The 23959-nt window shown below is 35.3% G+C and overlaps 2 protein-coding genes across 5 annotated transcripts in view; one reads left to right on the plus strand and one right to left on the minus strand.

Moving 5' to 3' along the window:
* LOC142339444 (uncharacterized) overlaps nt 1–23959 on the minus strand; it is a 512010-nt gene that overhangs the window by 63410 nt on the left and 424641 nt on the right. The window lies entirely within an intron of this gene.
* LOC142340073 (uncharacterized) lies at nt 104–23889 on the plus strand. 4 transcript variants are annotated; one of them, XM_075390483.1, is made up of 4 exons: nt 104–306; nt 1267–1731; nt 17011–17424; nt 23476–23889. In XM_075390483.1, the coding sequence occupies exons 2-4, from the start codon at nt 1273–1275 to the stop codon at nt 23842–23844; spliced, it is 1242 nt and encodes a 413-aa protein (XP_075246598.1). In that variant the 5' UTR covers nt 104–306; nt 1267–1272; the 3' UTR covers nt 23845–23889. The 4 variants fall into 4 exon arrangements, with proteins under 4 accessions (XP_075246598.1, XP_075246600.1, XP_075246601.1 ...); XM_075390485.1 differs by lacking the exon at nt 104–306 and adding an exon at nt 313–561 and having other exon boundaries at nt 1183–1731; XM_075390486.1 differs by lacking the exon at nt 104–306 and adding an exon at nt 313–561.

The following is a 23959-nucleotide window of genomic DNA, read 5'->3' on the forward strand; positions in this document are numbered from 1 at the left end:
GTCGCCATTTCCCAATGCTTTTACGCTATAAAGACAATTATGATATAAACAATTACAGCAACACGTTTCCCATAAGGAAAAGTCTCCGTCTAGAAATGGGGGGAATGAACAAGTAATGAAGTAGCTATGTTGGACAATTATGGCGACATACTTCCTATATTTATAATATCTTCGTATATACTATATAGGATCGAAAGATGAATATGCACCAAATATGGTAGTTGGGTCATTCCCGTTGCGTAATCTAATCAGTTCACTTGAGTGTTTCATATTTTATTCATCCCCAACAAATTTGTCTGCGAAAACGTTGGAAATTTTTCTTTCCCCGCAAATTGTTTTTTGTATTTACTCATTTATACATTATTTCCGCTGGTGGCAGTCTAAATATTTGATAAATAAATCATGAATATTATAAATCATGAATCATGAATGTTATTAATGATTTATATAATTAAAACTGGAGGAGTTTTGCATGATCATCAGAGGACAAAATAATTATTTTGCATTGCTTATTCGAGATATCTTGATGAAATATTTTGTCCAAAGTTCTGCAGATTAAGTGTACCTTTCATATCTTTTTCGCCCCCTCCAGCTTATCTTTTCTAGCGCAGAAGACCTAGTCGCTCACGTAATATTTTAACATCCCTAGTCGATTCAGGATGTTAATCTTGCAGAAATCTTGCAAGCTCTAGCAAGATTATGCATAATCTTGCAAGATCTTGCAAGATCTTGCAAGATCTTGCAAGATCAACAAAATTTTGCAAGAGTTTCTTGCAAGATTAACATCCTCTTGCAAGATCTTGTAAGATTAACAAGAGATTTTGCAAATTTTTGTTGCTCCTTTACGGATCCTAAACAAAAAAGCGCCTAAAAAGCCGCGGAAGTCCATTCCTATCCTAGTTTTGAAAAAAAAACAACGTTCCTATACTAGTCCTAAGTCCTATGAGAATAAACTCGGGTAAACCTGGTGAAATTTTAATTTATAATAAACAACACGTAGATTACTATCTTTTCTCGACTAGGGATATAGTACGCATAAGTTATTAGGTATGTTGAGGACCCTGTTTAGAGGGAATGAGGGAGGTTGGGGGACAAGGGGGTAAAATCAATGAATTTTATTATCACAACGAATCTCAACGTGTCATAAGGTATGAATTCGTTTTTTTGTGGGTTCAAAAACAGCTTAATGATGAGCACTCGCTTATTTGTGTCTGCTATGATAATATACGTTTTTATGGGGAACGGAAATTGTCTTTGCTTAACCAGTGCAACATGATGACAACCCAATACGATACTTCTGGTTACGTTGCTGAGATTGATACCTACATGCGTACCCTTACAGTACCATTCTCTCGCGGAGGAAGCTCTTTGTTATCCCCGTCACCACCCATAGTCGAACATCCAGAACTGGAGACGAGAGACGACAGCGTGATCGCCAGTGATGACACAAGATCTCCGTCTCCTGAGGAAATTGGTTTGCCATCTAGCACAAACAACAAATCATCCTCATTCCAAAAGCTCACAAAACATCCTTCTCCGAGACAAGATATGGAACAAAATTTGCCGAGCGGTTCTCAAGAGCAGACTGCTGATTCGGATTTGATTCGTGGTATGAAGCCGCACAGGTTTTCAGATCGATCCATAGACGACATTAAGGAGGTCCATAGGTTGAAAATTGGAGCTGGTGATGATAGTGCAAAGAGATCCCGCAGTGTGTCCAATGTCTTACAGGTAAACAACATACCAATAAATTTGCAATTAGAGATGCACAAAATCACTACAGCAATTCAGGTCAGCATCTCTTTCTTCATTTTTTTGTTATTTTGCCTGCAAATAAAAGAATGCTTGCTTCTTTTTTCTGCAGTTTTCGAATAAGTGTGTGATTTTTCTGTCAAGTTGCTCCATCACCCCACAATGAATTAACTTTGTGCAAGAAAGTTGTAAACAACTCAAACAATCGTAAAAAGTTCTTAGAGAGCCTGTTTTCTGAACAGATTTCTGAAAGATTTTTCGTTGTCAGTTACTGTTAAATTGGTTGACATCTTTGATCTCAAAACAGCAAAACTGATACATTTGGCGTATATCACAGTCGCGAATAGAAAAAAAATGCAGAAAAAAGGCACAGACAAAACTTTTCCATGAAATGGGCAAAATATGGTCTTAAATAATAATCGGAATAAAGCAGCATTAAATTAGTCAAACAAAACTCATTTTTTCACATCACAGGACATATTTCATGTTGGCGAGATAACAAGAGCATTACAGTGAAAATTTTTATAACTTGCAAACGAAAAAGTGAACATTAATGGAACCTTTAATTTTTACATTTCACAATAAAAAGATAGAGGAAAACTACATAACAAACTACGTGAAACAAATTACCTGAAATAAGTCACAAAACATGACAAATCATTTGGTGCAACAACAAAAATTCTTTCCAAATAACATCATTTAAAAATCACTATTGTATTTTCAAAAATCAAGCAACTGACGGTCCCCTCAAGAAACGATATGGAATCACCGTTGATCAAAGCGTTTTTATGCAAAACTGTCTAAATTCATCTATGCAGATACAAACTCGAATTAAAGGCACTCTCAATAATTTTGTTGGACTTGGGGTTTCGTTGGGTTTATTGTCATTAGCAAAACATTTAGAATTGGGTTTTCGTTAGTTGAATATTTGATTGAAGACATCAATTTTTTGAAATGATAATATTATAGCGTTATTGAGAGATTTGTTCGTGTTCAGAATCATTCTTTGAACAGACTGTTTTGACCGCACTTTAATCTAACAAAAGGCATCTTGGAGTGAACTTTATTCTTACCAGAGGCGATTTCGAAGGCACTACAGTCTAATCATAGATAATTTCGAGCAAACTTGATACCTTTTGGGGGCAATCACAGGCAAAATTGGGTGCATACTAGTTTGATCAATGGGTGAAATTTTAGCGCACAATATTTAGATCAGAGGAAGCTTTTGAGCGCTTTTTATACGCGCACCGAGCATAAACTCTCATTTTTATGCAATTCAAACAGGGCTTATGGCATTACCAAAATAGACAAACTGACATAAAAATTGCATTAGAGTGAAGTAAAAATGACAATAGTCCGAATCACGCAAATCAAATGGTGTTCTCAAGGCTCGACTTAATTGTTTCTGGATGTGATTATTTAATAGCAAGTCCCAAGGTAACAAAATGGCTGTGTTTATAACCAATTAATATTTTTTTTTAAATTTAGGTACTTTGATTTAGGTACTTTAAAATTTAGGTACTTTTTTTGGCAAATGTCTAATAATTTCTCTGTCGAATTATCATGAAGCCAAGAATTCAACCAAGTACACAATCAATTAGACCTTATTGCAGAAAATACAAAATAAAGAGTGTGATTGTATGATAATTGGTGACATAAAACAATATTCCGACATATTACTGTACCGTTTTTAGGAGTGCAAAAAATCTATTAAATCTAACATCTGACAAATTTCTGAACCAATCAAATCACTTTGACTGAAATGAGCGAAAAAATTCTGAACCAGTCCCAACAAATTGATGTGAATTCAATTTTATTACTAATCAGAACGAGATGATTGGTTTGATATAAAGTTGAAACCAACGATGGTAATTACGGGCCACAGCATGTCTCAGTGGACATTGGGACTTTAAATGAATCTATCACAACCGAATTACTGATCTTTGTGCCCTGGTTGATTTCAAAAAAAATTCAGCCAGCATTTAATTTATAGTTATTCATTATGAGCAGTTTCGGCACTTTCAAAAACGGTTCCACTTTTAGCACTATTAATTGTCGGCATGGTACTAAATCTGCGTAGTTGTACGCAATCTGATAATTTAACTTAATTGTCACGCACCTATTTCGTCCCTCATAGTTACGTGATGATATTCCTTAAAATATCCATAATTAAGTGCTTTATATTAATTAATATTCAGTTAGTTTCAAGGCCATATATAGCCAGTATTCCCATTTAGGCCTGTAACCTCTAATTTGTTTATGTTTACGAGAAACAACCGCAGATTGACAGTTTTACTAGCAAACACTTCAAGTGTCTAAAAGCCTCAATATTTACTTTTTTGAGTTTCTTGAAGATAAATTCACATAATCAGTAAATAACTTTATGAGAGATTATGTACTTGGTGAAGTAATTATTCTGATAAAGTAGGTGCTAATACGGAACTTGTATATGTATTTAACAAACATCAACAGACGTACAAAAGCCGGAAATGCCCAACTTGTAGATCAGTAAATATTTGCGAAGGACCAATACAACTCAAGGCACAATCTTGCGGAACCCACTATCACCAGAACACCAGAGAACCAGCCTGACAATCAGTTGCCTATCATCTTATAAAACTTGATAAAACTTGAGAAACTTCTTGTTAAAATTATTAAACAACTCTTGCTAAAATAATTAAAGATTGAACTGGAAATTCTCTTGAAAACCTCCAAGTTTGGTAAACTTAGTTACAGATGAAATATCGACTAACTTAACACTAAAAAGCAAGGCAAACTAGTGGATATATCACACATCTGAACCGCTCAATAAAAGGCTATTACTAGCTAATTTTATTCAAAATATATCTGCTAAAAATCGCACTGTGAAACACCAAAATAAGTCCTTGTAAAATGCCAATTATTCAAGTTAATTACTTCTAATAATAACCTCAATAACACCACGAGGAACACTATTAAAAATCAGTGCGTAACATGGTGACAGGAGTTTTTAACTGTTTTCCAGTTTAACGGACCGATAAGTCGATTAATTCCTTGATATTTTCGATATTTCCTTTCTTTATTCTGTTGTTTTCTTTCTCCTCTTCTTCGCCATTACCTTAAGAGCCTCCAATCATCCAGAACCACATCCAGCACTTCGTTTCCGAGTAAGATGATAACACAAAAAGCAGTAACAAAGGAAAGAATGGGTGGAAACTGTGTTTGTGTCTCTGTGGACTAAATGGAACGGCAACGCAAAAGTGTTTGAGTGGACAATAACTGGAACAAACTCAACCACAGCCACCACAACGGACAAAAACAACACAGGGTATTTGCAAGCGAGGATATTGTGAGTAAATGAATTTGTAAAATTAGTTTTGGTGCTTTATTTATGTCAATTTATAAAGAACAAATTCTCCCCGCTATTAATAATTGCCGAGCTTCCCCCAATTTTGTTGAACATATTGAAGGAAATAACATCAATTATACCCATAACAGCAATAAAACACAAGCTCAGATAGTAATTGTTTTTTCCTCTTCAGCTTATAAGTCCATCGTTATTTATGTGCTAGATAAAGATGATAAACGTGTAGCAATTTATTGGACAGCAAAAAGTTTAAATCAGAAATCTCGGAAATTTGGCCTTATCCGTCACAAACTTCAATCTGATAGAGATATTAACCTTGACAACATCATCACTGATTATCAGTTAACATCAGAATAAGCTAAATTACTGAAACCATCACTTAAATATTAACTAAAAGAGGGCAAAACATAAATTTAAAACAAAATAAAAACAATTATATTCTCTTTCCCCACACAGCTCCGGAGGTTAATGAATCAAACAGTGACTTCGGTCAATTATGCTGTTGCCTATCTGAGTGCAGCTTCCACAAGGCCTGTGCGGTCGTGGTCCCCACGAATTTTCCTAAACTAAGGGGCACTCTTTAGAGGTGAGACTTCGGCGGCCCATACGGCTTCAACGATATAAGTCTGACGATTCGACCGGAGCTTTAGGAATAGGCTTATAAGCAGCCCTTCTTTATTATTTTCTGAACGAATGGTTTCAGTAGTTTCTTTTCTGATATATTTGTGCTATTCATTTAACTGTTTTGATCTCCTAAAACTCCTTAATCTCTCCATTAAGTTAAGTTAAGCGTGCTATTTAATACTTTCGAACGAAAATAAGACTGATTGAACGAAAAGTATATAATCTAATCGGGTAAAAAGCCAAATGGCACACGCGCAGATCAACATAACGCCCTTTTCCGGATCAGAAGCGGACAATTTTAACGAGTTTGAACAACTAATAACAGGTGCAATCGGAGTTGCAGCAATCGCAAACGCGCAACAAGCGAACTTTTTGCAATTACATTTAAAAGGAGACGCTTTACGATACGTCTTAACCCTACCAGAGGCTACCAGACTAGTCTTCAAAGACAGTATAACAGCTCTAAGAAATAGATTCACGCAGGATGACTTGAGAGAGATCAGAATTATAAAGTTAGAGAATCAAAAGTTTAATCCAAAAACAGACACTGTTAAAAATTTCTTAGTAAAGTTAAGAACAGAGGCCAATAAAGCATATCCAGCACCTGAAATAGTAGTAGCGGCAGCAGGAGGAGGAAAATGCTGAAGCCCGTAGATTCGAAAGAGAGACAGCAGCAAGAGAATCTGCTCTTGAAATGTCAGAAAATCGAAAAGACGAGCAAATAAAGCGCTTCTTTATTAAGTCCATGCCAAACTGGCTTAAGCCTAAGCTCTTAGAAAGGCCAGATACAGATACCATTGATCAATTATGCACCTTAGCTAGCCAACAGATTGCAATAAGGGAGATGTGTAACAGAGAAGAGTACTTCGACGACGGATTTAATGAAATAACTGAATCAAATACTGATAAAATGTTAAAAGCAATAGCTACTATTTCAAATAATCAAAAAGAACTTGAGCAGAAACTTGAACAGAGAACAGCACCTAAAAATGAGCCATCAGAACAAGGCCCAGTAAACATATTCACACCACATTACCCTCAACAAGTCTACAAACAAAGTTATAGACAAAATTTCCGCCCTCAATATCAGAATTATCGACCAAATTACCCTCAATATCAGTCTAATTACCGTCCAGTTCAGCAAAACTATCGGCCCCAGCAACAGTACGCCCCCCGTGCTAACAATTACCGAGAGTTTAGACCACAATTTAATGCCCCTAGACCGTTTCATTATAACAAACAGCCACAAACTCGTAATTATTGGACCGAACCTTCAGACAGTCCCCCATTTGTTCATCCAGCTTATGTTAATAGACCAGTTTACCGGTTCCCAACGAAAAATACCTCTCAAAACCTTCTTAGACAGGGTATAGTTTACGATAGTCCAGTACACAACCGATATAGCACTCAACAAGCAAACCAGTTTAATCATGCAAGTATTCCTCAAAGTAGAAATATGAGAGGTATGAATTACCCATTTAATCAACAAAAAAACTAATAAAGCCACCCAACTTTAAAAAACCAAATAAAAATTATAAAAACTCAGTTAATTATTATAACGAAAGCACGTCTAGTCCTAGCTTAGATAAAGTAATAGAGCCAGTTTATATTAAAAGTAACAAAAAGCGTAGAAAACGCAAAAGTAATAATAACAAAAGTAAAGTTAATAATTCCGTGCAACTCCCAACACAAGTACCTCAATCCGCACCAAAGCCAACACCACATGTTCAGCAATTATTCAGCATTGTCCCACTTTTAGGCAGAACATTGTCCTATGTTAAAGTTAAGTTTAATGGAGAATTAGAAAGACGTGCACTAATCGATACAGGAGCATTTGCCAACGTGATAAGTCGTGAGTTTTACAAGGAACTTATTAATACAAATATCAATTCAATAACAGAAATAGAAAAGCCAGATCTAGATAAAGTTAAAATGGCAAACGGAAACATAGTTAAAATTGATAAAGCAATTAAAATTACATTTAAATTGGGCACACAAACATTTACAGAAGATTTCCTTGTTTTAATTGTCACAACTCCTGTAATATTAGGCAACCCATTCTTCGTTAATTACAAAGTTAGCATCTGCCCAGGACAAAGTTACATTAAATTCCCTGATCAAACTCTGCAAATAAATGAAATAAAGCCAGAAAAGCAACCCAGAAGAGTTGTAAAACGTAAAAAATTCGGAGTTTATACACAGAAAAAGCAAGTCTTACAGCCAAATCAACAAGCAGTATTAGAATGCAAGCTTTATGATAAACTAGAATCATTCACTGACCTCTGTGGGGTAATAATTCCAAACGAAATATTTGAAAAAGACAGTGAAGTAATATTAACATCCTCTTTAAGTAAAGTTGCTGAAAATAACATTCTGTACATCTATGTCCTGAACATTACCGATCACCCAATTACCATAAATAAAGGCGAAGAAATAGCCAAATTCTCATTCTTAACATCAGACCAAGCTGAAAAGTTGTTAGAAGTAGATCCTCAATTAATAAATGTTGCAAAAATGAGCGAAAATTACTTAACAGAAATAAATCAATTAATTCAAGTTACAGACACCCCGAAAAGAAAATCTCAGCCAGCGAAACCGGCCCCGGAATATGAAAAACTATGGTTCCCAACGCACGCCTGAAACGTGCCCAGATCCGACAAACTTGTCGCCCTTGCAGAGAGATATCTATGAGCAACTGCTAAAACTGCAAGAAATGGAGAAATTAGATCCAAAGGGTAATAATCAGGATAAAATAACATTTTTGAGCAAGTTTCCGTGGGAAAAATCAGCCCTCAATGATGAGCAAAAAGCAGTAGTAGGTGAACTACTAGTTGAATTCAGTGATATCTTTGCGAAACACAGATTTTAAGTCGGATATAATACAGATTTAAAAATAAAGTTAACTCCAGAAAGAAGTATACCAATTTATGAACAAGGTCCTCCAACACCTGTGCATTTGAGAAATGAGTTACAAGTAGAACTAGCACTAATGCATTACTATGGTCTGATAACAACTTTGTCTCAATCAAGATATAGTAGTCCACTTTTCGCTCAAAGAAGAAATTCAGGAAGACTTAGACTATTAATTGACTTGAGAAAAGTAAACCACTTGTTGAAAAATGACTACGTGAATACGAATTTCCCGATTTCAAACATGAGTGACGCAATAAACTACTTTGCCGGAAAAAAATTGTTTACGAAACTTGACTGTTCTCAAGCATACTACTGTGTGCAAATGGCAGACGATGTATCAGTGCAACTGCTAGCATTTAACTTTGCTTCGAGAACTTATGCTTATAAATGTCTTGCACAAGGATTGAATAAGTCAGTAGCAGGATTCAGTTCCTTTATTAGACATTACTTGGACCCATGTTTAGCATCAGGAAACTGTACCCAGTTTATGGATGATATTGGAAATGCAGTAACAAACTTTGAACAATTGGTACCCTCTTTACGAGAAATCTTTACGTGTATACGTCAATCCGGACTGGAACTGTCGCCCGAAAAGTGTGAAATAGCAACTGACACAATGAAATTCCTTGGAAATAACATCAGTGCAGAAGGAATATCACCAGAAAAATCAAAAATAACGAAATTTCTTGATAAATTTAAAATGCCGAAAACAACAAAACAAGTAAAACGATTAATCGGCTTCACGCAATTCTTCCGAAATTACATTCCTAACTTAGGTGAAAAACTAATGTCATTTTACAAGCTCCTGAAGAAGGATGCAGTAATAGAAACCACAGAAGAACATGTAAAAGCATTAGAAGTAATAAAGAAGGATCTAATGGAAGCAACGAATGTAACTTTGCGATTGCCAAAACCAGGGCTACAGTATGTAATCTTTTGTGACGCTAGTTACCACGGTGCAGGTTTTGTACTAATGGTGGAAGACTACGTAAATGAAACAGGAAAGAAAGAAAAGAAAACATACGCTCCCGTTTCGTTTGGATCGCATTTGTTTAATGCCACACAATTAAAGTTCTCAATTTATTACAAAGAGTTCCTAGCTTTGTACTATGCACTGGACTACTTTTCACACTACATTTGGGGATCAAGCAAACAAGTAATTATACTCACTGACAACAAAAGCCTCACACAATTCTTCCAGTCAAAAGTAATACCGCCATCACTTTGGAATTGTTTAGACAGAATACTCGCATTTAATATAGTAATTGCTCACATTCCTGGACGCGCTAATTATGCAGCAGATTTCCTCTCCCGAATGGAGAATGATAAAACAGCAACCATGTCTTTGAAATTAACAGATAGAATTCCAGTCAGAGAAATAGAAATTGATACAGAGGCACAAAATCCTGATGTTGAACTAAACGTACTTCTAGACACTGAAATTAACGACGACGAACTAAATGGAGATGCATTGAACGCTCTCAAAAAGATTGGACTTTATGAAGAATACAAAAAACGTCAAAGTAACTTACCAGTAACAGAAATTCAAGGGCTCTTTAAACTAAAAAGAAAAACAGAAATAAATTCAATTGAGTACCCAAATCCATTAGATGAGTTCCCAGATCTTACAGACAACTTAATTAGCCTTAATTTAGCAGAAGAGCAGCAAAAAGATACAGACCTTAGAACAATAATAAACTGGCTTCAACAAAACAATCAACAACCAGACCTAAAGTATGCAACAACAAATTTGAAAAAGTATCACAAACACTTAAACAGATTAATTCTTGAAGGGAATGTCTTATACCGGAATTTTTATGATGATACTGGAAAAGTACTTCATAAACAATTCTGCGTACCTAAGCATTTGTGGAAAGAGACTATATATAGGCTCCATAATTCACAAACAGCAGGTCACTTAGGCATCAAAGCAACAATTCAGGAATTTAGAAAGCGATTTTATTATCCAGGCTTCACCGAACATTTCATAAGTTTCATCAAAAACTGCCTCACTTGTCTTCAACTTAACAGAGTACCAAAAAGCCATATTACACCAAAGTTACAACCATTCAGTTCACTACAATCATATCCAGGAGATATGCTCCAAATAGATTTAGTAGGCCCCCTAAAGTCATCGCAATTTAAGTATGTTTTGAGTGCAATAGATGTCTTCACAAAGTACCTATTCGCAGTTCCATTAACAAATGGATATGCCGACACAGTAGCCCGAGAACTAGTAAAGGTGTTCTTCCAACACAGCTACATTCCTCAAACAATACTTAGTGACTTAGGAACTAACTTTACTTCTGAATTAATGTCAGAATTAGCAAGTTTACTAGAAGTAAAGTTAAAACATGCCTCACTAAAGCACCCTCAGACTATTGGAGCAGTAGAACGATCTCACGGACCACTGAAACGAATATTAAAACTCAACACTGAAGAACAATGGAAAGACTGGCATAAATATGTTCCTCTTGCAACCTTTATTCATAATACTTCATATCATTCAGCAACAAATTGTTGTCCTTCAACTTTATTCCATGGCAGAGAACCCATAAAACCCCTTGACATACGGTTCTCCAGAAAAGTAATGGATGCAGTAGCAGTAAATTCCGATTTTGTAAATGAACTGCAAGATGCCATGATGCAAAAGTTTGGAGAAAACAAAGAAAAATTAACAACTGCATACTTGAAGTACAATAAGTATTATGATCAAAAAGCATCAGCAAAACCAATTCCAGAAAAATTATTGTGTTTACTTTTAAATCCTAAGCTATTAGAGCAATCAACAGTAAGAGCTTCCCAAGTTCAGAAATGGCTACCGCTATATAAAGTGGAAAAAGTCCTTACTGATTCTAATTACATCATTCGAAAAGTAAATACGAACTACACCCAATGTTTTCATCGCATCAGATTGAAGCCAATTAATCCAAGTGAAACTCCTGAAGATCTCGAAGTCATCAACCCGGCAAACTTTCAACCTGATCCATCTAGAAGACAACACATGGAGCCAGAGCTTTTTGATAAACACATTCCAGATCTGATAAACGAACAAGAAAAGGAAATAAAACAAGCTACAAAAGAGAAACAAGATCCAGTCAGAGTGACCATAAATGTTCCTCTAGGTGGACCATTAGCAGGACCAGCAGTAGCAGCACCTCCAGCAGCACCACCGGCCCCACCAAGGGTAGTAGCACCAGCAGTTAGACCACGAACTGCCCCAGTTAATCTTCCAGTATTTGATTCCTCAAGCTCAGATGAAGCAATTCCAAACTTATTTAATGAAAATAGCAGTTCAGACGAAAATTTAGCTGACCTAAACCTGGATGCAGAACAAATTGCCCGAATACCAGTTAATCCACTAATTGCTGACAAAATTAGACATCAAGAACCAGAAGTTCGTGTTCCTCTTTTATCATCTTCATCAGATGATGAAATGTTCCTACCAGATCAACAGCCTCGCCCGTCAATAGAACCATTCGATAGTGACTCGCCTCCAGAAACACGTGAAGAACAATTTGCGTTAACTGATAGAAAATTAAGAGCCCGACCTTATCACCCTAAACGACAACCAGAAAAAAGTGCTTTCAAATCACCAAAATACCAACAGAAGAAAAATGTCCAAGGATTTAAAATAACTAGACAAATATGGTTACACGATGAAGATAGAACAAACCCTTACCTAACCAACCAAGTTAGAAGATCAGGCAGTCCTAGACCAAAAAACGCACGTGCCAGACTGGAACAAGAAGAAAAACGTGAAGCAATAAAAGCATCAGCACAAGCAGCACAACAGTCAAATACACCAAGCAGAGAGACAAAACTAGATCAAGTAAGAGCAAGTATAGCAAAATATTCAGGGAGAAAGCCCAGCAGCTCAGCAAATAAACCAGTAACTAGATCTCAATCGAAAAAATCTTCACAAGGTTCATCTAATCAAAATCTAAACCATTTTAGCCAAGAAATAAATGCAACATATCTAAGTTCTCCAACAGATATCTTATATTCACCACACTCTTTTGCACACTGTATATCAGCAGACCTTGCAATGGCAAAAGGATTAGCCCGACAAGTCAAAAGCTGGTACCCAGCGGCTCCAAGTGCAATTAGACTTAGATATCCACCTGATATTGGCTCAGTTTTAATTTACTTCGACCCCATTTCTGAACGTTATATCTTCAGTTTAGTTACCAAATTCAGATACTACCACAAAATGCGATGCGAAATTAGTACAAGAGATTTCGACAGTTGAAGACGGACTTTTACTGACACTAGCCATTCCCCTAGCCTCTAGCCAGACAGTGTTCGAAGTTTATCGTGCAATAGTAATCCCTATGCCTCAGAAGGACTCCATAGACGCCTTAAGATATGTAATAGAGGGAGAATACTTAGCAATCTCAGAAGGACAGATGGAAACCACAGTACTGACGAAAGCTCAGTATGACAACTGTCTTGGATCGCCACGATACCGAATCTGTCATGAGACAATGGAAACCCACCTTGGATTCTCATCGTGTCTAGCAACCCTCAAGTTTCACCACACAATCTCAGCATTGAAAGTATGTGATACAGAGAAGGTTGTGTTACCCAACCCAGAACGAGCACAGAACTTCGGATATGGAATTTGGCTCCTAACATCAGCTTCAAGTGATTATACCCTTAGTGAGATTGGTACGGATGAAAATGGCCGACACATCAATGTTCCTCATAAACGTTGTAACATCTGTTTAATCACATTAAAATGTGGACATACAATGTTCAGTGACCACATTAAAATTCGAGCTGATTTACAAAACTGTCAGTACCTCCCAGCAACGAGAATTAATGTAAAATTACCAGATCCACTTTCACACTTAATTGACTCAGTACCTAACATAAACGACCTTCCAAAATATGATTCCAGTACTGAAGCAAACCTCGATTTATTGAAGAAAGTTAAAACTGAATTTATTTACTCGAATAGAAAGTTATCAACAGAGTCACTAGATGCTATAGCAAAGCCAATTACCACTGAAGTGAAGTCATTTAAACCAGCACTAATTGACAAACTTGAATCTTACGTTCCGATCAAGCTTTCTCTCTCGTTAACAATCATTGTCTTTATCGGAAATCTAGCCCTACATATTCTCTTCATGTTCTTATACCATAAAGTAGCTTTTGTACGACGAATGGTACCGAATTTCATGAAGCTCAACGGAACCAATGTACCGCTAAACCCAGTAGTTTCCGTGCCCAAACATCTAAAAGCAGATGTAGTCACAACTCTTGCCAAACAACTCAAGCAACCGCCAACAGTCATCTCTCCAGAAGAACTTGGAACCCTCAAACGACAACGACGAAATTCCATGCCTGCAACTTCTACCATATCACTCAACACCATGGACCGATTTAACACAGACGACGAACTGGACCATCAAGCTCAATCCCGAGAGGAGAGTATGCTTTGAGTTCTTGATAGTCTTATATAAGTTTGACAAGTATTATTCCTCTCACACATTAAGTATCTCTTCATTCATTAAGCTTAACTAATCAGTGCTTCATAAGTTCAAACTAGTACCTCAATTCACAACCTAAACCAGTGCTTTAAACCATCCCTCCAGTTTAACCATATGTGTCTCCTCCTCAAAAGTTTAGAGCCATTATTCACAGAAATAACCATGATTACTCCCAGTCTTCACTCTTTTTTTTCTGAATTAGCGCATTTTATCTCCCCTAAATGTTTCTTTAAAGCCTTTAACCTTGTCTCAACCTTCTTCATTTTAAATTTATTTTAACTAAACCTTTATTTCCCTTAACTTCTTTAATTGTCTTTACCTTAAATGCTTTCGTTCCAAAACTCTTTTCTAAGAAAATATAAATTGGGTGGCTCCAACAAAAATATGTGTATATCCTTATACTTGTGCAGATTATATGTTTTATAAAAAAATTGTAAAAACCCAGTTCCTTCTCAAAATTTTCATGGAAAATTTTCCTAAAGTCGGGTAGTGTCACGCACCTATTTCGTCCCTCATAGTTACTTGATGATATTCCTTAAAATATCCATAATTAAGTGCTTTATATTAATTAATATTCAGTTAGTTTCAAGGCCATATATAGCCAGTATTCCCCTTTAGGCCTGTAACCTCTAATTTGTTTATGTTTACGAGAAACAACCGCAGATTGACAGTTTTACTAGCAAACACTTCAAGTGTCTAAAAGCCTCAATATTTACTTTTTTGAGTTTCTTGAAGATAAATTCACATAATCAGTAAATAACTTTATGAGAGATTATGTACTTGGTGAAGTAATTATTCTGATAAAGTAGGTGCTAATACGGAACTTGTATATGTATTTAACAAACATCAACAGACGTACAAAAGCCGGAAATGCCCAACTTGTAGATCAGTAAATATTTGCGAAGGACCAATACAACTCATGGCACAATCTTGCGGAACCCACTATCACCAGAACACCAGAGAACCAGCCTGACAATCAGTTGCCTATCATCTTATAAAACTTGATAAAAATTGAAAAACTTCTTGTTAAAATTATTAAACAACTCTTGCTAAAATAATTAAAGATTGAACTGGAAATTCTCTTGAAAACCTCCAAGTTTGGTAAACTTAGTTACAGATGAAATATCGACTAACTTAACACTAAAAAGCAAGGCAAACTAGTGGATATATCACACATCTGAACCGCTCAATAAAAGGCTATTACTAGCTAATTTTATTCAAAATATATCTGCTAAAAATCGCACTGTGAAACACCAAAATAAGTCCTTGTAAAATGCCAATTATTCAAGTTAATTACTTCTAATATAAACCTCAATAACACCACGAGGAACACTATTAAAAATCAGTGCGTAACATTAATTTTAACTTAACGGATTCAGCAAATATTCAGTCGTAGATGCTAGATTAAATAGCTGCAGAAAATATTAGCTAGTCTGAAAAGTGGCTGCACTTTTACAAATTAAAATTCAAGTTTAAAACGTTGAGAAATTTAGTTTCCGCTAATATTGATAATGTTTTCATAATAATTGAGAATAATTATTAAATATTTTTAAAAAGTTTCGCTTTGCTGGCTTCTTTTTGTTCTCTCTCTCTCTCTCTCTCTCTCTCTCTCTCTCTCTCTCTCTCTGTCCCTCGCTCTCATTTCCCTTCTCTCTCTCTCTCTTTCTCTCTCTCTCTCTCTCTCTTCTCTTTCTTTTTTTCTCTTATTTTGCCTCCTGAAATTTTTTAACTGCTTTTTGTGTATTTTTAAAAAATTGTTACAACAATAATAGATTTAAAAGTTTGCAAACGCCGGTCACTCTGAGAAATGATTTGAAAGCTTACAGAAGGCAAGATTACCACTGGTGGTACACAGGTGTCAGTTATTCCCCCTTTGCTGTTTACATTTCCTTATTCAGTGCTGTTCAATATTCCATATTTGGTGATGTTTAAGTTTCCCTCCATTCTTATTTGTTTATATCTAGGATTTTAAGTTTTCACGTCTTTGGTTCTGTTCAGATATATCGTTCATACGTTTGAGCTCTTCCGCTAACTTTGTTCATATTTCATAATGAAAAATTGTGTTCACAAGTCTTTCAGTGTACGACACCACCACTGCTATCTATTTTAGACAATCGGTGGTTGTATTGAAAAAACACCATCTTTACTAACAAATGGTCTTCAAAAAACGGCAACTCTGTGCAAATAACACTCGTTGAAGTACAATTTTAGAACAATTGCAGTTAAAAAACAGATAAAACAATATCTCCATATTCCATGCCAAAATTTCGTAAACAAGGGTTGCGCAATAAAATGTTAAAAAATTTAGAGCACTCCCCAATTTGATGTCTCGATTCAAAATTAGATTCAATATTAACTTAGAGTGAGATTTCTTACGTTTTTCGGCTTCAATTCAGTTGTAACTGAAGTTGGGTTATAACTTTTGAGTCAGTATCATTTTTTGTGGATGCTTGAACTGCAGAGTAATTTAAGAGAAGAGACTATACTATTCTTGACTATTAAATGGTGCGAAATTCGTACTAATAAATAGAACCAAAAATATGTGGTATGAATAGACCATGCTTGACTCGTGAAGACTTAAGCTTTACTTAAATTTTCTGATGCTGGACCGTGCATTCGTGGTGAATATTAACCCCCCCCCCCCACCCCCAACCCCAACCCCACTAGACTCTCTTAGTCATCTCATAATTCGAGGTCTCAACTAAATTGCATTGGGCTAAAAACAGCTTCTGGCTGTAGTGATGCTTCGGTCATTTCATCCCAAACCCGATCCCCCCCGCAGCTCAGTGTTCATAAGTTACCACCACCACCACCCCCTCCGACGCAGCACGTGCTATTTTACTTTATAGTTACGTGCTGTACAACTTTTAATTTTTTTAGGCTAATGAGCTAGACATTGGCAGGAGCTATTGTGAAAATGACAAGCCGAGGCTCCGGAACAACTTTCGCTTAGAAGCCGAACGGGACCTGGTACCAGTTTCAAACAACGGTTCTTCAAAACAGCGTAGATACATCAGAACTATCCCAGCTGTCATATCACCAAAGGTTGAGATTTTGAATGAAGCTGCAGGGAAAGATCAGGATCAGGGGCCATCAAGGCAATCGACTCAAGTTCCCTCAAGTGACCAATATTCAAAACCGCCAGACGTCAGGAAATCGGAGGACGTGGAATGGAATAAAAATGCAACCAACGCAGTGGAAATTGCAAATGAGGAAAGCAGCCGCAAGATAATAACAGATCTTGAGCAAAAAATGAAGGAAATGAGCAGCAGCTTGCATTACTACAAGACATACGTGAGTGTATGGATTGGACACAAGAAGCCTAGTTGAAAGTGTCCCACCTTTTCACCCCTATTATCCTTATAACCCCTATCATTTAACCCCAATTAATTCGCCCCGATTTAAGCTCTTTATAATAATTGGTACAATTAACATTCAAAATAAGGCATCCTTACAGTTTGGGGAAAAGATTTTTGAGTGGAAATTTTGTGGTGTTACATGATGCACGGGTAACATATATGATGTTAAAACATGGGGGTTTAATAGATCGAAAGTTGTAGATCCACCTGAGCTGCCGAATTCATATGCGTTACCACCTGAGCTGCCGAATTCGTCATTTTTTATCAAGTATTATAAACCATATTGCATTCTTTTCAAGATTTTTTGACAAAAGACAGAGTGAACTCTGCAATTACTCTTTCAGACTAATACTAATTTTTTGACTGTACAAAAAATTGACTTAACAAAAGGTTGATAATAGAAAAATTAAAGCATATTGCTTTAACAGTGACAAACTAGATCGGTGCCAAACAATTTAAATTGTTAAAAGCACTAAAATGACGAGACGACGTTTATTCAAAAAATAATTTTTCTGCTCCAGTTTTCAATAGCCAGTTGTAGTGATTAAAAATTGACTTAAATTGGAAAACTGCTCGAGGCCTCATTTTCCAGGTAAGAGTTTCAGTTTTCGTGTTTTGAACTGCAATCAGAAAATATGATGAGAATTATAGCCTGCTCCATGAGAATTATAAAATGACGGATTATCGGCCATGAGGCGAAAAAATTGGACGTTGATTCAGTTTAATTCTCACTTGATCCAACTCTTTTACAAAACTAATAAAGCTTGAGCTTTTCTGCGAATAAACTTCATCGACAATTTTGTGAAAATTACAGATGCGGTTTTTCTAAAAGTTAGTCGCATCTAAATTGTCTTTATTTTCTTTTATACTGTAGTAAGAATCAGTTTTGAGTATATATATATATATATATATATATATATATATATATATAAGAATTAAATTAAGTTCGCTCGATAGTTCTTTGCTTTCGGATTGACGTTTTTTGTTTCCAAACATTTCTTTAAAGAATTTTTTGGTCCAAAAACTGGGTGTTGTTGATATTTCCCGTTGCTTTCAAACACAAACTAAACATAACTAGACCTTGTTCCTCAATAAAACGCCTTTGAGTATCCACGTGCCCTAGCAAAAAGTTAATGCACTCGGGAACAAATTATTACATTTTTTTTTAAATTTATTTTTCAATTATGTCATCACTTTGTTTTCAATACTTTTTGCAACACCTTTGAATTTTATTCTTTTTTGTCATTGTGTGATATCTTCATACTGTAAATGTTACCCTCTATTTACATTTTCGGGACGTGCGAGTTTTACATTTCGTCATAATCTTGTATCTCAACCTTTTTTCAAAAAAAAACTAAATCAAGTTTTCCGCCTCATGATTTCCAGTTCGGTCCTGCAAAGAAATCACGGTAATACATTGATTTTCAAAATCGCAAACTCTGCAAATAAATAGATGTAAAATAATAAATATAATTAGACGAAACAGTTTGCGTTTTCTAAAAAAACTAGTAAATTGTTGATATAAAAATCAATGTAGATAATAGATTCCCGAAAATAAGCGATGTGGATTTTATGTTCTTGCCAGCAAGAACATAAAATCCACATCGCTTTTGAAGTTCTTTTCTCATAATTTAAAACTGCAAGTTATTTCGTTACTGAAGGCAGCACTATAGCAGAAAAATAATTAAGTCCTTATAGGCACACTGAACAACCTGTGTTGGAACCGCGAAAAACAAAACAACTTGAAGTTAAAATTTTCGTGATTACAACGCAGTAACCTTTCGTACTGATAACCAGATTTTATAAATGAAATGAACAATTGCTCTTGATCGAATGTCTTTAGTGCTCACAAGACGGCATTGGAAGCCAACAAAAATAGCGCATCTGTGCACTCAATTGAAAATAAAAAGCAGGATCACAGCCCGCACTTAGAAATGGGCTTTTATTTACGTTTGTAACGCCAGCTTTTAAACTTTTCGACTGACCTTTTATTTTCAGCTGTTTGAATGCTGCCAGGAACTTACGTTTTTGCAGTTAGTTTTGGTGAACCGTATATCCACTATTTCGTTTTCTACCGTAGTTTTTTTTTTATCGGTAATCGATCATCACTCCTAGTATATAATTTCAGTTTTGCTTTAAAAAAATTAGTTTTGCTCAAAATGCACGGCATTTTCATTTTGAAACAACCAAATTTTGTAGTTTTTAATATAAACTTCGAAAATAGAACGAAATTGGAAAACCCCGTCCAAAATATTTTAGCACTATAACATGGGTACTGTTTCAGCGGAGTTCCAAGTTTGTGCTGAGAAAAAAAGTGGAAATTGAGTACACTTAGAAATTTTTGCTTCATGAAAATTTGAAGACAATTTGCTTTATAATCAATACAGAATCTTTTGCGTCTTCCATGGCTCCAATGATAAAGATATATTAGTTTTTCAGTTGCAGTTGCTCTAACTTTGCTTTGTACGTTGTACAAAATTTTTTTCCTGCTTGAAAGCTTTGTGCCTTGCGAAAAATTTCGTGAAACAAAAAGTTAATTCTATTTCACAAGGTCAAGTACAGTTAAACGGTTCTATCAGAAATTGAGATTGCTAAACTAATAAGATAACACAAATGAATTACTCGTTAGCCCGACACAGTGTTTTAATCTACAAGTCAGATTGCAAATATGGGTAATTTAAATCAATTTATAACTAGAAAAAGATCAGTTTTCGCCTCATTTTCACAGTCTTTCAAGCTTTATTCGTATGCTGATCATACCGATGAGCAAGTAATGATTGAAGTTAACTATGCGAACACAACACAAAATGGTCACTTTTGCCATGCAAAATTGAAGTCTTGGGTTTGTTGCTAACCATATATCATATCCCTAAAATATTCCAGATCCGCGCCACGAGTTCAGCTGAAATTAATTAAAATCAGAAATTATGTTAAGTTTGGTTTCATTCAAAGAGCGAAAAGATTGAGGAGACCTGTCGACACATGTCTACTTAGCTTTTAGTTAAATGCGCTTAGTTTAATCCGTCACTGAGCTGTTTTTTTAAACAACAATAATAAATTCAGGTAAACGTGGTTTTCACATCGGTTGTGAACTAAAAATATGTTTGCAATTTTGAGCGGATTAACAAATTTAAAAGCCAGAAACCCTATGTGTATTGTACGCGAGTAAATTGAAATATCTGGAAACTTTTGTTTACGCGAATGAATGCGGCAAATGTAGTGCCGAAAGCCGTAATTATGGTTGAACCCCCCAAAAAACCCTTACTATTGCGTCGACAACAAATTTGCCATTTTGTTGTTCACTAAACGGCAGTGATGTATTTGGCAGACAATGAAGAACGGCAGACAATGAAGAACGAAAGTGAAATTGAAAGCGAAATATAATTACAGAATGAAGTCAACGGTTACATTTTGTGCCCAGGACTGACAAAGAAATAAATTCAAGTTCAATTACTGCGAGCTTTGAGAGAAAAACTCTGGAAGAGGAGTAGCAAAGATGGCTCAATGCTTTTTGAATGAAATATGAGCAAGAAATGAGTTTTTTTTGGAAATTAAATCTAAAAGTTGTCCGAATCAATTATTTAACCTTTAAGGAAGAAACTATTCAACTGATTAAGTTACTTTTGAAGCTAGTGATTGCTAAATTTTAATATATTCTCTGGTAAGGTTTTTTAATTTCAAAGAAAGCTCTAAGAGCTGAAAATTTTGCTTACAAAGTCTTCCCAGATTAAGGTATACGTCAGATTTCGTTGGCGATGCAAATTTTTTTTGAACAAGGTGATGATTTTTTAACACAAAATTGCCAATAAAAAGAGAATTTTTGCTGAATTGTTTGTTAGTCATAACTGATCTGCTCCCATTAATAGGAGAATTTCAAAAACTAAGGTTGGTAAAAATTGGGTTGTACTAGAATTAATCAAGATCTTGCCTGTTTACACTTTTTGCAAAGTTAACTTATTACTTTTAACAAAAATTTATGTTTTTTTTCCAATTAATCGAACAAAAATTCCGAGTATTTCGAAAAAACTAATGAAAATTTTCTTAAAAAGGTTATCTGAGATTACAGACAAGAATGTTAAATTTGCAGTAGGTAAAATTTTTTTAAACTTTCTAAGATTTTCATCCGCGACAAGGACTTGTCATCAGAGCGACTTCGATTTTTTATTGGTAACCGATCATCACTCCTACTATATAATTTCACAGCTTTGCTGAACAAAAAAGTGCTTTGCTTAAAATGAGGGCATTTTCATTTTGAAACAATCAAGTTTTATAGCTTTCAATATAAACTTCGAAACTAGAACGTAATTGGAAAACCTTTCGAAGTATTTTAGCACTATAACATGGGTACTGTTTCAGTTGAGTTCCAAGTTTGTGCTGCGAAAACAACTGTAACTTGAGTTCACTTATAATTTATTGCCTCATGAAAATCTGCAGGAAATTTGATTTATGATCAACGCAGAATCTTCTGGTCGTCCAGGGCTCCAATGATAAAGATATAATAGTTTTTCAGTTGCAGATGCTCTAACGTCGCTTTGTACGTCGTACAAAATTCTTATCCTGCTTTAAAACATTGTGCATTGCGAAAAATTTCGTGCAGCAAAAAATTTATTTTATTTCACAATCTCAAGTACAGTTAAAAGTTTCTATCAGAAACTGAAATTGCAAAACTAATAAGATAACACTAATGAATTACTCGTTAGCCTGACACAGTGTTCTAATCTACAAGTAAGATTGCAAATGTGTGCTATTTAAATCAATTTATCACTAGAAAAAAAAAGTTTTCGCCTCAATTTCACAGTCTTTCAAGCTTTTTTCGCATGCTGATCATACCGTTGTGCATGTCCGCTCTCAAGTATTGATTGATGTTAACTATACAAAACACAACTCATAAGAGTCACTTTTGCCATGCAAAGTTGACGTCATGGCTTTGTTGCTAACCATATATTATATCCCTAAAATATTCCAAATCCGCGCAATGAGTTCAGCTTAAATTAATTAAAGTCAGAAATTTTGTTAAGTTTGGTTTCCTTCAAAGTGTGAAAAAGTTTAGGAGACATGTCGACACATGTCGACTGAGCTTTTAGTTAAATGCGCTTAATTTATTCCGTTACTGAGTTTGTTTTTTATAAAAAAAACTATAATAATAATAAGTTTAGATAAACTTGGCTTTCACAACGGTTGTGAACTAAAAAAATTTTAGCAATTTTGAGCGGATTAACAATTTTAAAAGCAATAAACCGTATGTGCATTGTACACGAGTAAAATGAAATATCTGAATACTTTTTTTTACGTGAATGAATGCAAGTGTAGTTCAGAAATCCGTAAGTATTGTTGATCCCCCCCCCAAGAAACCCTCACCATAGTGTCGACAACAAATTTGACATTTTGTCGTTCACTAAACGGCACTGATGTATTTCTTAACAATAAAGAATGAAATTGAATTTGAAAGCGAAATATGATTACAGAATGAGGTCAACGGTTACATGTAGTGCCCAGGACTGACACCATTGCTTAATTTTATCATATTCGCTGGTAAGGTTGTTTAATTTCAAAGAAGGCTATAAGAGCTGAAAATTTTGCTTACAATACTTCCCCAGATTGAGGTATACGTCTGATGTCGTTTGCGACGCAAACTTTTTTTGAACAATGTGATAATTTTTTAACCCAAACTCGCCAGTAAAAAAGAGAATTTTTGATGAATTGTTTGTTAGTGATAACTGATCTGTTCCCAATAATAGAAGAATATTAAAATCTAAGGCTGGTAACAATTGCTTTTGTACCAGAACTAATCAAGATTTTGCTTGATTACAGTTTTTACAAAGTTAACTGATTACTTTTAACTAAAATTGAAGTATTCTTTCAATTAATCGAACAAAAATTCCGAGTAGTTTGAAAAGCTAATGAAAATTTTCTTGGAAAGGTTATCTGAGATTGCAGACAAGAATGCTAAATTTGTAGAAGTTACTAAAAATTGTTACTTTCTAAGGTTTCCATCCGCGAGAAGGACCTATCATCAGAGAGACTTCGATTGGAACGGCTACAGGAAAGTTTCACTGAAAAAAGGTTAATATGGCAACGTCAAGAACAGGAGATGAAAGCCAGAATTGAAGCTCTGCAATCACTAATCCCAGAAAAAGAGAGAAAAAAATTTGCCGCGGCAACAGATTACGACTTTTCAGACAACTATGGAGGAAATAACTACGCGTACATCAACAGCCAAGATTCAACATCGTCAGGGCGGAGGAAGGTGAAACTGGAAACGAACCCAATCTTTGGGATAAGGAAAAGAGCTAAAAAGGCGAATGAAAATCGGCGCAAAGAGGACGTTGTTCACGGTGATTATGATGAAATATAGAGTACCAACTCATATATTCAAACCTAGACAGGGTTAAATCGAAAACGTTATTTTGCAAGGAGAAAAATTAACTTTGCTTTGCTGCAACAACTTAAAATAATTAAAAAATCCGAAG

Source organism: Convolutriloba macropyga, chromosome 5 (assembly GCF_964194025.1).
Source record: "Convolutriloba macropyga chromosome 5, txConMacr16.3, whole genome shotgun sequence".
Classification (NCBI taxonomy): domain Eukaryota; kingdom Metazoa; phylum Xenacoelomorpha; order Acoela; family Convolutidae; genus Convolutriloba; species Convolutriloba macropyga.